We start from the raw sequence: 15,298 nt of genomic DNA, 5'->3' as shown, positions 1-15,298 counted from the left end.
ATTCTGTGTCTCCTCTCTCTGCCCGTCCCCTACTTGTGCTCTCTGTCTCTCAAAAATAAATAAATGTAAAAAAAAAAAAAATTTTTTTTAAACGATTGGGCTGTTGGGCAAACCAGGAACAAGGCCACAAGACAAAACCCATGAGACTGACCAACACATCTGGCTTCTTCCTTCTCATGCCTGTGCAAGAGGCTTTCCTGTCAGTCGCCCTCCCACACGCTTCCCTCCAGGCTGACTTACGTGCTTCCTGTATCTACCCCTGGAGAACCTGATCCAAACTCAATTGCGATTCTTTTTCTCCGTTTTTAAAAGCTTATTTATGCGTCCACGTCTCCCCGTGACTCTGTAAGCTGCTTGAGGACAGAGATTTTTGCCTTTGTGTATAACTGCAGCTCAGGTGACACACACAAAAATACGTTTCGAGCTGAATTTAGGAATGGCACAGCTCTCGCTTTGAATGTTATAGGTGCCCATGCCAAAAAAAAAAAAAAAACTGGACAAAACTGGGTGAAATATTTTTAAAAATAGCATCCTCTCTCTCATTGCCCCAATATTATTTCTGAAATGTCCAAGCTGCATTTTTAGCTTGATTTGCAATTAAGAATCAACTCTGAGCACCTCAGCTTTCTGCATTATTGTCTTCTTTCCTCCCACACAATCAAGAAGCAATCTATAAACAATTACTTAATTACACTAGGGAGCTTACCATTTAATAAAGCCTTCCGATGAATCCCCTTGCAGTGTAAATACTCTTCCCTCTAACTTGTCAGCTTTGTCCATCTCATTTGTCTTTATTGACTCTTCGAAGAGATGCAGGTCTACCGAGCCCCTATTAATGCCTGTGAATATATTTTTTTTAATGTTTGCTTATTTTTGAGACAGAGAGCGACAGAACATGAACGGGGGGAGGGTCAAAGAGAGGGGAAGACACAGAATCCGAAGCAGGCTCCAGGCTCTGAGCTGTCGGCACAGAGCCCAATGCAGGGCTCGAGCTCACGGACCGTGAGATCATGACCTGAGCCGAAGTCAGATGCTTAACCGACTGAACCACCCAGGCGCCCCAATGAATATTCTTTATTCTCATGGGCCACCTGAAGATCTTTGTGTCTAGGTAAAAGTTAAAGCATTAAACCTCTGTTTTCTGTTCTTCCCTATCTTTACTACTCTGACTTCAGATCCCATACCTGGGGTTTTGTTCCTGTGAAGAACTGGGAGAAACTGGAATATGGCAGCTGACAGACCCACCTATCCTTCCTCTTACCCATGGACCAACTGGGGGCTTTAACTGGAGAGAGACCTTGCTACAGGAATAAGCCACACCAGTGAATGAGATGGAAAGGCTTTAGCAAGCCTTTGGGGGAAGGGTCTTTCTGTGTGTTTAGGAACAGTGGGAAAGTCTGCACCACCTTCTCAGTGGACAGCTCAGAATAATTTAGCATATTTCCTTTCACGCTTTAAAGCTCTCATGATGAGACTGTGTGAAGGAGAAAAAGACTTGATTCAGGGATAAAATTCATTCTCTCTGGATGCTTACCTAGCTAACAAGGCTTTCGAGAATTGTCTTCACAAATCGAGGCAGCTGCTACGGCAAAGGATGGGTTTCTTCCTTCCTTCTACGCATGGCCAAGGAGTCAGAGCGCTCCCAAAGGGAGCGGTCAGCTCGCGCTAAGGAAAGGTTCAGGATGAGGGAGTAAGTCCAGAATCCAGCTAGAAGGACACTGAGCTGCCATTTTGGTGATGGGATTTTCTTTTTAACTCCATGTTCCAGTGAGGCAAAGCCAAGCTGAATAATTCTTTGACCGTTCTTAGAAAACATGCCCCTGCAGAGTTATTCTTAGATTCCCCATCAAATTCTACCCTCAACGTGACCCACCCACCAGTGCTGCTGGCTCAAGACGCCTGCTTGAGGACTCACATCCACCCCGGTACCACCACATTGTCTCTAGAACAGCTGGCTACAGCTTTTTGCTACAGCCCTTCCCCCTTGCTTCTGTCTGTGAAATGGGAGACAAAGCACTTTTGGAGACTCGGGAGGAAGATAAACGTGTGAAGTATTCAGCTGTAGGAGCAAAGAACTTGCAAAATATAAAGTCACCTGGAATTTTCCATGTCACAGCACTTCCAAACGGCCATGATTTGCTTGTCTCTGCCCATAGAGTCTAGACTGTGGTAACTGGTTAAGGATGTCGACGATTTGAAAGCATGTACATTCGATACATTATTTGAGTCAGCAAGCAGCTCATTCTTGTGCAATATGGACATCTTTACAAACCATTCCAAGGGTCAGGTCATTGTACACTTAGGGTACCTGTCAAACATAGCAGAACATCCACCAATGGGTCGGTTATACCAGGGAAGTATATTGAAGTCAGGGAACTAATTTAAAGGATGACAGTCACGATCGCTGTTTGTGCTGTCGTTTTTATTTGTTTGTGTGTTTTTCTATAACTTAAAATATGTAGGTAGGGCTACTTAAGAAAAGGTGGGAGAGCCATGTCCTGTGGTTTCTCCTCATACCTTGCTTCCCAAATTCAGAGGGAGTCTATTTAAAAGAAAAATAAATGACAATCAAACCAAAACATCAGTTATCAGTGTGTATTTAATTGTGTGACTAGCTGACTGTTGGCAACAGACAGTGGTCTGGTACAGTGTAGTTCACTAGATAGAATATGTGTGCAAAAGTCCCAGACGTTTAAAGGAAACATTAGTGCAAAACAAATCAATAGACGTTGTAGCACTTGAATAAGCTTCAAAACCCAAATAGACGTAAAACCCAGTATGTAAAAATAGATCTATGCTCCTGTTTGAAACTGGCATTTGAGGATTCCTAAAAAGAAGTAAAAGGATGCTGGCTATGTATGTTAATCAGCAAGAGGCTTACAGTTGGTTTTTCTTTCTTTTTAAGTCACTGGGACACATAGGTCATGAATTTTACGTTTTAAGAAACAATCTTGATTTCTTCCAGCACTGCACAAACACTGATCCCGCTACTGGGTATAAAAGTACTCTGGGCGGATACCATTGAGTAATAGAAAAGTTTTAACCTTATAATGGGGGAAATACTCCTTTCTCTTAAAAGGCTTTAAGAGAAAAATCACGTTACAGCCGATGTAACATCACTGCTGTTCGTTCTTTTATCCATCATGAAATGAATCCACTGTTTAACCACATCTGTCACGTTTATTAGATTCTCCACAAATTTTCATGGACTTCCAATGCTCAGAATAATGCTTGAACACTTCACGTCCGATTTCCTTGAAAGCTTTAGCGGTGTGTTCTCAGCAGGGTCTGTACTTGAACTGAACAAAGTTTAGAATAGGCCATGTCCTCCCTCGCTCTTGGCTGTCTTGGTCCTAGATGACCTGATAGGCCAGGTTAGCTGGGCAACAATCTATCGTCCTTAGCACAATATGGACGGAGTCTTAGGCTGTCATCTACATGAGCAGGAGGCACAGATCTGAAATCACTTACTGAATAATTTAGGTGGAAAACCCTGAATTAGAGAGTTTATTCCTCTGCTTGAATCCTCTAGATTGCTTATCAAAATGGTCTGAATGGTTGGAATTCCTATTAAATTCTCTTTTCACATATACCTGTTTAAAAAACTAAACTCGGACTCCCAACTGAGAAATTCTCTGAAAATCATGTTGAATCTATGTGTAGTAAGAGGAATGCACAAGTATATTACATGATTTCATTTTCATCCACAAATCCTAGGTTGATATTACAACCTGAAGTTCAGCGTGGTTCTTTTGGATCTGAGGCTGATATTTATTAAAAACAAAACCTGGAGGGGAGGAGAGAGAAGGAAGGAAGGAAGGAAGGAAGGAAGGAAGGAAGGAAGGAAGGACGGACATGCAAGAGAGGAAGAATCAAATGTTTCTGGTAGAGAGGTTTTTTGTTGTTTTTTTTTTTAATGTAGAAAGTTACCTGAAATGAACAGAGATGAAATTAACTGAAGGATTTAATCTGGGACTGAAACTCTGCAACAGTTTGCTGCTTGCCCTACTGTGCCACATCAATCGGCTAATGCCCCAGGATTATTCATAAATGGGACTTGGGTTTCGGTGATTTTAACATGCCACGTCTATTCCTTGTGGACTAGAATAATTGGCACATTTTAATGCACAAGCTGGGAGTCTTACTTTCCCAGGCCCTCTTCTCCATCGCTGCGTCGGTAGCTAGGAGCTTTACCCCAGTGTGGAGTTAGAATACAGTGTTTTCCATTACATTTAGATTCATAGAATCTGAATGGCTGATTAAATGGCCATCTGATGGCTAAAAGAGGGGGGTATTTTTCACCCTGTAGTGGAAGGCTTGGAGGAGTTTCTACCTTTTATTTGAAGTATACTTTAACCAAAGAATTATTTTAGAATAACCTTATATTTAGAAGATGATTTTGCAAAAAATAAACATAAAAAAACAAAAAATGCTATCTTCTGGAGTGAGGTCGGTTTGCTAAATCACTGTGGATAATTTTCCCGCATTTCAAGCTGATGTGGTCATTTTCCCATCAGTGGTATTTGGAGGCATATACATCGTCATCCAGCTGTGCTTAGCGTTACCATAAATGTATCTTTTCCACTCAACTAGCTGTGTTCCTATTAAAGGCCAGTTACCCAGTGTCACTGGGTACTCACTGAAGAGCGATGGTCAGAGAAGTTCCTATCTCCTTGCCTTTGTAGGAAAGCGTCTCCTGTATAGCAAAAAGGAAGGCATTCCTCCGTAACCTAGGCACTCCGCAACTCCAGTGTTTAATTTGAGACCAGTGATGAATTGCTCTTTGGAATCTACTCTAAGTAATGCGTGTGTTCGAATACAGATGAACCTCCTTTTATTTTCACAGGCAAAGTCACAACTGTACTGTGTCTGCACGAACTTCTCAGATAATGAGGCACAGGGTTATTTGCATTTAAATTGTAGTCCTGCACGTATGAGAACTGAGAGGTGCTGGCTTAGTCCGGGTGCCTTGCCAGGAGGGATGATGAGCCTGGCCTTGGAGGGTAGGGAAAAGAGCTATTTAACATCTACGTAGGTTAATATTCACTTTACAAAGGTGATGGCGGGGGGCGGATATTTTGTTCGGTGATGGCAGATGCTTTTCCTGTTTAAACATAGGATTCAAATTGGGTTGACTTCTCTTTAACACTTCACCATTATGACTTTTCCTAGGAAAGGCAACTAGCTAGAAAGAAAATTCAAGGGAAGGAAAGAACTGCCGTGAAATACAGAGGAAATAACGTGATCTTTAAATACATATAATGTTGTGTTCAGTCTATGTAAGCTTAAAATAATAGTAAGTAGTCAGACTTAATACACAATCAGCTCTTAGAAATGTATTACACAAAACCACTTAGCTGCCACGGCCCCACAAAATCAGAATTTTATAGCTGTTTTGAACTATTCTTGGACTTTGTACAGGATACAATCGTATAATGGGAAATGTGTGCTGGTTCTTTTCTCTGATTGTCACTCAAGATGGGAACACCATCCCAAAGCATTCTGGTTCTGCATAGACCATTCTCAACCTGCTGTTTCTGGAGGTGTATCTGTTTCACTCTCATTTACAAGGCTATTGTATCGTGTGCGGTGTTTTTGTTTTTGTTTTTGTTTTTTCGGTCTCTGGGGGTTTGGTTTTGGTTTTATTCTATGTGATTCGGGTGTATTTATTTGAAGAAAAAGGTCTGTAATTATAAAAAAGGAAACCCGCACCAAATTGTATCGCCAAGTTCCTTGTAAACGACCTGTGGCATCCGTGCTCTCCTGGCTGTGTGTTCTTCCTCTGGATACTGCTGTAATTAGATCATTCCATTCCACGAGCATCTCCGTTGAAGTGGTTCATAGATGATTTAATAAAGAGGAGCTGTGTCCTCAGTCAATCCAGAGCCATCTCCTATTAAATTCTGAGTGGTCTCTCTTCCTTCATGTCTTTCGATGCTGCTGTGGTCATTACTATTTCATCAATGTCCATTAAGAGTGTGGTCCTTCACTCAGAGGGCCAGAGGGGCATTTGCTGCTGATGGAAATGGAGGGATGACGCTCCAGCAGCACTGTGGGTCTCTCTGGTCCCCTCTGGTGAGGCTGCTCTCCGAGTCACCCAGGCTGGAGAGGGGACACCCAGGAGTGAGAAAACAAGCTCCAAAATGCTCCCACTGCCCACAGGCGAGCCTTCACCCCTCACCCCTGCTCACTTCGAGGACGTAAGTGCTCCAGGAATGATCCATAGACTAAGAATTTGGGTAAATGAGGGGCGCCTGAGTGGCTCAGTCAGTTAAGCATCCGACTCTTGATTTCATCCCAGGTCATGATCTCATAGTTCAGGAGTTCAAGCCCCGTGTCAGGCTCTACATTGATAGCACGGAGCCTCCTTGGGATTCTCTCTCTCCCTCTCTCTCTCACACACAAACACAAAATAAATAAATAAACATAAAAAAGGAATTTGGTAAGACAGAGGGAAAATCCAGTTCAAGCTAGGTTCCACACTCCCCAAAGCCGTAATAGAGCCCATTTTTGAGGTACGGATATATTAAGCTGATGTAGAACAAGCCACGTGTAGCAATTTATACTCCGACACGAACACAGATTTTCACAGACACAGCCAGCCACTCCCCTGACACGGTTTACTGCCCGAGGAAACAGCAGCTCCTGCTGCTATCGGACAAAAGACCGGGTGTGTTTAGCCTTGTGGCTCGTTCTCGGTCGTTCTCTGCTTGACAGACGCCCTAACTCATTTTGTCCTCTTGTGATGGAAGGAAAGGCTGCCTGCACATCCAGAGAGAATGAATCCATATGCTCTGGATTGATTTAAGCTGCAATCAACGAAATGTCTTTTTTTTTTTGTCTTCAAAGACTAAAAAACAGTCTTCCTCCTGAAGAAACAGAATACTTCATTTTGCCAGAAATCAACCTGTAAAACCCAGATGGCTTGCTCCTGACCATGAAAAGAAACAGGTTTAGATAGATCACCGGGTGCCAGTTGTACATTGAGAAGGAGAGTCAACACAGCCTATCACTGGAGAAGAACGGCATGCTGTACCACAGAGGAGGCCCTCATTCTGGGGTCAGAGCTGGGTTATTGCTATCCTGGCTTAGCTGCTTGCTAGATCCCTTGGACTGTTTGCCCCTGCGAAATGGGCACATAAGTTTTTACGGCATGGTTGTATGACATGGGATAATGAGTATGAAAAGCCTAGGGGCGCCTGGGGGGCTCAGTCGGTTAAGCATCTGACTTGGGCTTAGGTCATGATCTCACAGTCCACGAGTTCGAGCCCCGCATCGGGATCTGTGCTGACAGCTCAGGGCCTGGATCCTATTTCAGATTCTCATTCTCTCTCTCTCTCTCTCTCTCTCTCTCTCTCCTCCCCCATTCACACTCACTCTCTTTCAAAAATAAACATTAAAAAAATTAGGTAAATTAAAAGCCTAATAGGACATGCTAAGAAGAAGACACTACTTGCTAATAAATAAACAATTGCTTTTGCTAAAGCCAAGAGTAAAATCACACATGTAGCCGTTTTCATATCTGTGGAAAATATCAGGGGCAAGGACTATAAGTAGCCTCATGCATACCAGTCTCACGTTACTGTTATCCCCGTAAATTGGCTTCCGCGGTCAGAATGGTGCAAGGGGGTGTGTTGGTTGAATTCCGGAGTTTGACGAAGAGGCTGCCTTAATGGTTTACCACCTTCCTTTTTTGTGTCATCCTTTATAGTCTTACAAACAAACACGTTGGCATTGGAGCCTCATAATTTTACAAGGTAAGGAAATCAGGCATTATTAACTCGCTGTGTGAAAGAAACGAAGACACTGGGGCCAGAGGTTCATTCATCGTTCCACCATATTGATTAGATGCTACGTTCTTCGCAGGGTGGCTGGCTGGTGCTACAGTAGCAAATACAGCAAGATCCCTGCTCTTATGGAGCAGAGAGACCGTGAATACATAAACAAGATAATTACAGATGTTGATCGATGTTGTCTAAGAAGAAAACTGCGTTATACGACAGTAACTCCGGGAAGGATGTGGGGCAAGGCATATGTCACATAAGGTCACGTATGGGGTCCCCCAGCAAGCTGGCAATGAAACTCCCGGCTAAGGCTGAGTAGAAGCTGGTCAGGGTCAAGAGCTAACTGAGGAGGCTCCAGGAAGGCAGAAGGATCGCAGATGCCCCCAAGTGAAAAGGAGTTAGCTGCATGAGAACACAAGGGGTCAGAGAGCTTTAAAACTTAGTAAGCGTGGCAGAAAGTAGGGAGAAACAAGAATGTTTTTATTAAGTTTAAGTGGTTAAAAAGCATCAAATGAGAGGCCCTTTGGGGGGGGGGGGGGCTCAGTCAGGTAAGCATCCAACTCTTCATTTAGGCTCAGGTCATGATCTCATGGTTCGAGAGATCGAGCCCCATACTGGGCTCTGCTAACAGCATGGAGCCTGCTTGGGATTTTCTCTCTCTCTCTCTCTCTCTCTCTCTCTCTCTCTCTCTCAAAAGAAATAAAAAAAATCAAAAGAGAAATATTATTTCATGACCCATGCTAATTATATAAAATCTAATTTCCAGGGCCTATCAATAAAGTTTATTGGCACACAGCCAATGCTCATTCGCTTACAGCCTAAGGCTGCTCGGTGCTTTATAGGAAAAGTTCGCCAACCCCTTTCGTAGACCACAGTGAAATCTTCGGGTTTGATTCGAAGCCCAAGGAATCCAGCCCAGAAACTAGTTTACCGGGCATAACAAATTAATGGATTGGTGGTGTTCAGAGGCTGGCAAAATGATAGCATTTGTTGAGTGGTTATGTGTACCTAACACTTTTCTAAGTACTGACCAGACATAAGCGTTCTTCAATCTTCTGTTATTTCCAGTTTACAGAGGAGGAAACGGAGTCTTAGGTGCGGTAACCACCCAAAGTCCCATGGCTAGTACACGTTAGAGCTGACATTCAAGCCAAGTCAACCTGGTTCTGAAGCCTGGACTAATCGCTTAAAACGTTTTTGTAAAGAAACTTTAAGGAACATATTGCCAGGCCCGGAGGCACCTAGCAGATACACAGTTTCTTCGAAGTACCGTTTGGGAACCACTGCTCTCATTCAATCCCCTCATTTGTGGGACCAACGACCCCCAGGGAACTCATTTGTCCCGGGAGAGAGATGTGAGCTGAGGCCCAAAGCTGGCGCACTGGCTGTTTGGTGGTGCATTCCCCCAAACCACAGTTTCCTTGTGAAATCAACTCTTATTTGGGTTGTGTGTGTGTGTTTCCAGAAATGATCCACGTGATTCAATTCTAGGCAGAAGTCTTTAGAACAAAGGCTTGGCAGACTCCCTCCTTTTGCAGCTGCATCTAACCTCCGGTGGTTCCTGGGGGCATGGAATATAGCCCCAGCCCCCTGCAGTCTCCAGACCGATGGAAGATCTTTTATCGGCCTCCGTGCTAGGCACTTGGGATACTGTCTCTGAGTCATACCACAGTCACCTTATGCTATAATTCTCCCCATTTTACAGATGAGGAAACTGATGCCAAGAAGCAAGTACGTTATTCAGGGCTCCACAGCCACTAGTGACGGGGCCCAGGTGACAGTCCAGGTCTGTCCGCCTGCCTCCTACCCCACCCCCACCCCATCCCACTAAGCTCTGCTGCTGCTATAAAAGCCTTCTCTCAACTACAACAGCTGCTGCCCAACTTGAGAAACTCCGCAGCTACCCTGCGTGTCTACAACAGAGCTGTAGACTCCCTACTTAGGTGTGAACTACCCACCCAAGGCATCTGCTGGGAAACGCAGTTGAGGCCACTTCTGGCCTTGACCTTGGGAAAGGCCATGGGTTCCTCCCAGCAGCCGTGAAATGTCAAGAAAGTTTAGGCCCTCTGTTGATTGCAACAAAAAGCCCGGTGGCTTCTACACGTGGGGAAATCCCATCTCGCTTCTGACCCTTTAAACAGGCCACCTTTCACGCACTTCATCAATGTCTCCCTTTTCAGTTTTTTTTTCCCCCTCCCTCTGACAACCGACGTTGACCAAGGCGATGGCAGGAAAGAGAAGATGTCTGTTTCTCTAAAATCTGTCCCCACGCCCCCACCCCCTGAAATGTGACTTCCTGTTAGTGCTGGAACACAGTAGGAGGATTTCATTAAATGAAGATCAAAATGACCCGCTGGCTGTCAGTTGCAAGGCCTCCCACATGCAAGGTGGCCAGCAGACCCTGTCCCATCAGAGTACAGATAACAGGTCACCCCATGACCACCGCACTCCAACCTCGTCTTTTCCTTCCACCCGGCTAAGCAGCCACCAGAGCCACCCTCTGCTGAACCCCCTGTGGGCTGCAGGGTGAAGTGGGGGTGGCGAGGGGGTGGAAAGAACCGAGCAAACCACAACTGTGTGTCACTCAGGGTCACCGGCCTGCCTTCCGGCACTGCCCCCACGGGCCATTTTAAACCTCAGACCACTGGACTATGGTGACGTGTGTCAAGGTCTGTGACAAGTTAGATATCACACCGGTGGGTGAAAAAGATACACTCATCATCCCCACGGTGCAATTTAAAGCAAGGTCTCCTAGGGGCGCCCAGGTGGCTCTGTCGGTTGAGCATCCAACTTCAGCTTAGGTCATCATCTCACGGATGGTGAGTTCGAGCCCCGCATCAGGCTCGCTGCTGTCAGCCCATCAATACAGAGCCCACTTTGGATCCTCTGTCCCCCTCTCTCTGCCCCTCCCCTGCTCTCTCAAAAATAAACAAACATTAAAAAAATAAAGCGGGGTCTCCCTTAATGCTCCGGAAGAATGAGAAGTCAAACATCCTTTGAGGTTTGAGAGCAAAAAGAACATCTCAGATGAAGAGTCTATCCTTTCATTCGCTCCCTCATTTGACAATTTATTTCAAGTGCTGTCGTGGGGTCAGGTTCCCCAGGTCAGGTGTTGAGAAGGAGATTTGTGTGCACAGGTTTATGGGAGATGCTTTTGGGGAGGACACTTGTGAAGGAAGCAAGATCGAGCAAAGCAAGATACTGGAGTGAAACACAGGGACGACAAAGGCCTCTCCGGATCCGGATCCTGCAGAGAGGTCGGGAGCTAGAATGTTTCCCTTCGGAGCGGCTCCGTCTTGGGACAAAGAGGACAGAACCGCTAAGTCCCTTCCTGAGTGCCCCATGCTGGAGGGAGGATGTTGGGTGAGATGGGTCTATCCCACCGAGAGCAATTCCCAGGCCCAGCTGGCATGTCCCATCCCTTCAGCTGCTGGGGGATCAAGGGAGAATCTGGGGGGCACATCAGAGTATACACCCCAAGTGCCAACTGAGGACCAGCACTTAATTTAACTAACTTGAACTTTTTGGTCTGAATGAGATCATGAGAAGCAAATATGGGAATATACTAGGTTCTCTTTGTCTATTACATTGAATCAGCTCTGGGGTGACTCTAAATAAAACTACACCATGATAGGGGCACCTGGGGGGCTCAGTTGGTCAAGCATCCAACTCCTGGCTTCGGCTCGGTCGTGATGTCGCGGTTCGTGAGTTTGAGCCCCAAATTGGGCTCTGTGCTGGCGGTACGGAGGCTGCTGGGGATTCTCTGTCTCCCTCTCTCTCTCTGCCCCTTCTCTGCTTGTTCTCTCTCTTCTCTCAAGATAAATAAACTTTAAAATAGTTTAAAAATAAAAACAAAAAAAAACCTCTACTATGGCAAACAACCCTGAAATGCAGCTACAGGTGAACAGGGAAACAAACCATGGTACATTTATAGAATGAGCCACTTCTCAGCCCTAGAATGAATGAACCCTCAACACACGCTAACATCACAGATGAACCTCAAAATATGCCGAGCAAAAGAAGATAAAAGGAAGTGCACACTGTATGATCTCATTTATGTAACTTCTAGAAAATTAAAACTAATTGATGGAGACAGAAAGCAGATCTGTGGCGGCTTCAAGGTGGGAGGTGACGGGGGGGGGGGGGGACAGGGGAGCGGGTTACAACACGCAGGAAGAAACTTGTAGGTGTAATGGGGATGTTCGCTATCTTGACCGGGCATATGCACACGTGAACATTTATCAAATTGTACACCTCAAATACATACTGCTCCTTATGTCAATTACACCTCAATAAAACTTTTTATTATTTTTATTGTTTATTTTTTGAGAGAGAAAGAGGGCATGGGTGGGGGAGGGGCAGAGAGGGAGAGAGAGACTCTCAAGCAGGCTCCATGGTCAGTGCAGAGCCCAACATGGGATCGATCCCACGAATCGTGAGATCACGACCTGAGCTGAAATCGAGAGTCGGATGCTTAACCAACCGAGCCACCCAGGTGCCCCAAGAAGGCTATTTTTAAAAACATTTTTTTGCTGGGAAAGGACCCGTGCCAGCAGGCCTCAGGGACACCAAGGTAGAGAGAAACAAACCCTGTTTTCGGGAAGCTTGGAGTCCACCAAAGGAGACAGAGGCGTATTCAAAGACACATAATGCAAGTCACGATAAAAACCAGTATAAGAACAAAGAAAAAGAAAAGCTCTCATGGGGCAAAGAAAAGCGGAGAGGTGACTTCTTTCTAGGAGTACCGAGGATAATGGCTAACTATGTGCCAGGCACTACGTACATTAATTTAATTCTTACAGCAACCATATGAGTGGGTGCTGTCATTATACCCATTTCACAGGTGAGGAAACGGAGGCTTTGGCTCCAGAATCCATGTTCTTAATCGCTATCACTACTCCTCCCTGATTTGATCTGGGCCTTGGAAGATAACCAGAATCTCCCCAGAGAACAAAGGCAATTTTTGGCAGAGAGGGCAGTACGAACTCTGACCCAGTAAGACTACGACTACAAAGGGGCACCTGGGTGACTCCGTTGGTTAAGCGTCTGACCTCAGCTCAGGTCATGACCTCATAGTTTGGGAGTTCGAGCCCCACATCAGGCTCTCCACTGTCAGCCTACTTCTGGTCCTCTGTCTCCTTCTCTCTGCCCCTCCCCCACTGGTGTTTTCTCTCTCTCTCTCTCTCTCTCTCTCTCTCGCTCTCTAAAAAAATAAAGCTAGTATCCTCAAAAACATTATAAAAAAATAAAAAAGACTACGACTACAAAAAAATGTATTGTATGCCTGAAATACAGCAAGAATTTTCTAGGAGTATATTTTGGGCCAGGGTAGAAAAGGGGGTTGAAAAGTAGATTGGGGCCAGGGTGTGAATGGCCTTCAATGTAGTGCATGAGTATATTTTGGACTGCACTGTAATTTTAGTTTCAGTGTCAGGATATTTTATTCTCTGGTCACCTGAGTCCTATGTTCATTCTGTTTTCACCCATGTTTCCATACATTTTTACCCAACAGAGAAAATTACAGAAAACCACCACTGGGAAAGAGAGAAGCAGAGTGACCCTTCAGAGTGATTAATTCTACCTGAATTTAATTCAGAGCTGGACCATGATTTTTTTTTCCACTGGCTTAAAATGAAACGTCCCATGATGACATGTTTACTTGTTTCCTGTAAAAGTGGTTTTGGCCCTCCTCACACATTCATGTTAGACGATGTGTTCATGATCTGGAAAATCAGTATCTAGGTCCAGACATGATGCTGGTTCCATGATGGCCCGTGTGACACGAGACCGGAAGTAAACTTCTTTCCCTCTGTGCTTTGAGAGGAAGTGTTAGAAAATCCTGTAAGGAACAGCACTCTTCCAGGTGAAAATGTGAGAAACTAACCATAAGCAATTCACACCTCCCATGGGAGGCCCACGGAGAGCCTTACACATGTTCCTTGGGCTTTCTTAAGGGGGTAGGAGACAGGGTATAAAAATAAGGCATCACCCTAAAGCAAGGACATGGCAGCAACAGGAAAATCAGATGCTCAGACACCACACAGCCTTAAATACAAAAACTGGAAGTAACTGGAGAGAATTTCATGTGGGAAAAAAATAAAAATCAGACCAAAGACTTAAGTCTTGGTTTGTCTTCTCAGCTCTGCCACTGACTGTCCCGTCTAGCAAACTCCTTAATTCTCTATTTTAAAAACGGTATAATAAGGGGCACCCGGGTGGCTCAGTCTGTTGAGCGTCCAACTCTTGATTTCAGCTCAGGTCGTGATCCCAGGGTGGTGCGATCGAGCCCTGCATTGGGTTCTGCGCTGAGCACAGAGCCTGCCAACTTTCCCTCTGCTCCTCTCCACCGCTCGTACTCCCTATAAAATTTTTAAAAAGAATAAAATAAAAAATGGTACAATGCAACCTATCCATTCCCTGCTTCCATAAGCAAGTCAATATATGTCAATATAGTCAACAAGCAATTTATGGAGAATCGTCTAGGACCCTAGCCACACCGGCTAGTAGCAGGGTGAAGGCTAGCTCCCGCATGTCTTGATTTCTGTTCCAGAACACTGTCAGTGTTGCTCAAACTTGACTTACGACACCCTGGAGAGCTTGTTAAACACACAGGTAGCTCCTGATTCAAGTGAGAATCTGACTTAATCGGTCTGGGGCTGACCCTAGCAAACTGCCTTTTTTGGCTAGAGGCCCAAGGCATTTTTATCGTCATGCAATTCGAGAAACATCCCATTATATCATGTTACGCCCTACAACAAATACAATTTTCTCTCCTCTTTTCAATCTGTTTCTACCCATTAAAATAGGTTAAATATTTGAAAAACATTTTCGGTGGATAGAATTTTCCCTCCCCAAAGTATCAACACATTTACAGAATAGCAGCACTCAGGTTTGTTGGTTTTAAACTTTATTATTTTTTAAAGTAATTTCTACACCCAACGTGGGGCTTGAACTCATGACCCCAAGATCAAGAGTCGCATATTCTGTCAACTGAACCAGCCAGGCATCCCATCAAGACTCATTTTAATTAAAACCAGAAAATATTATTTCCTTTATTATAATTTGTCAAACATTGCAGACTAGACTATTTTCGAACCAGAAGTCTAACCATAAGCACTTGGCTGTGTGTCCTGGAAAAAATGAAATAACGTATCTCAACTTGCCCAATTAATGACAGTTCAATACCAAAATAGTTCATTTGCCAGTTGTCACCCCCTACGAGATCGTATTCTCCTTGAAAGCAAGGAATTTATCTTTTATATGCGATATCTTGGAACAATACATACTAGATAGATGGCTGGATAGATGCAGAGATGGCTGGATGGATGGGTGGATGGATGAAGATTTTTTCAATGATCAAATAACGTGACTGAATTCTAGCCCTGAAAATCATTATACATTATTGTCAGAATTAGAAACAAAATATTCACAAAGGCTCAGCATGGAGAACAGACAGAGGGTTCCTGGAGGGGTGGTGAGAGGAGGGATGGGCTAAAGGGGGAAGGGGCATTAAG

The 15,298-nt window shown here is 44.6% G+C and overlaps 1 protein-coding gene across 4 annotated transcripts in view; it reads left to right on the top strand.

Moving 5' to 3' along the window:
- Window positions 1-5,879, top strand: part of UBASH3B (ubiquitin associated and SH3 domain containing B) — a 139,675-nt gene extending 133,796 nt beyond the window's left edge. For all 4 annotated transcript variants that reach the window (XM_027036768.2, XM_027036767.2, XM_053203966.1 and 1 more), the window contains exon 14: window positions 1,176-5,879. In XM_027036768.2, the coding sequence (XP_026892569.1) occupies window positions 1,176-1,313 (138 nt within the window). In that variant the 3' untranslated portion in view covers window positions 1,314-5,879. The remainder of the gene's footprint in view (window positions 1-1,175) is intronic.
- Window positions 5,880-15,298: the final 9,419 nt, after the last annotated feature.

This window comes from Acinonyx jubatus, chromosome D1 (genome assembly GCF_027475565.1).
Source record: "Acinonyx jubatus isolate Ajub_Pintada_27869175 chromosome D1, VMU_Ajub_asm_v1.0, whole genome shotgun sequence".
NCBI classification, from domain to species: Eukaryota; Metazoa; Chordata; class Mammalia; order Carnivora; family Felidae; genus Acinonyx; species Acinonyx jubatus.
The sequence above is the reverse complement of the archived record's forward strand: the minus strand, read 5'-3'. Positions and strand labels throughout refer to the sequence as shown.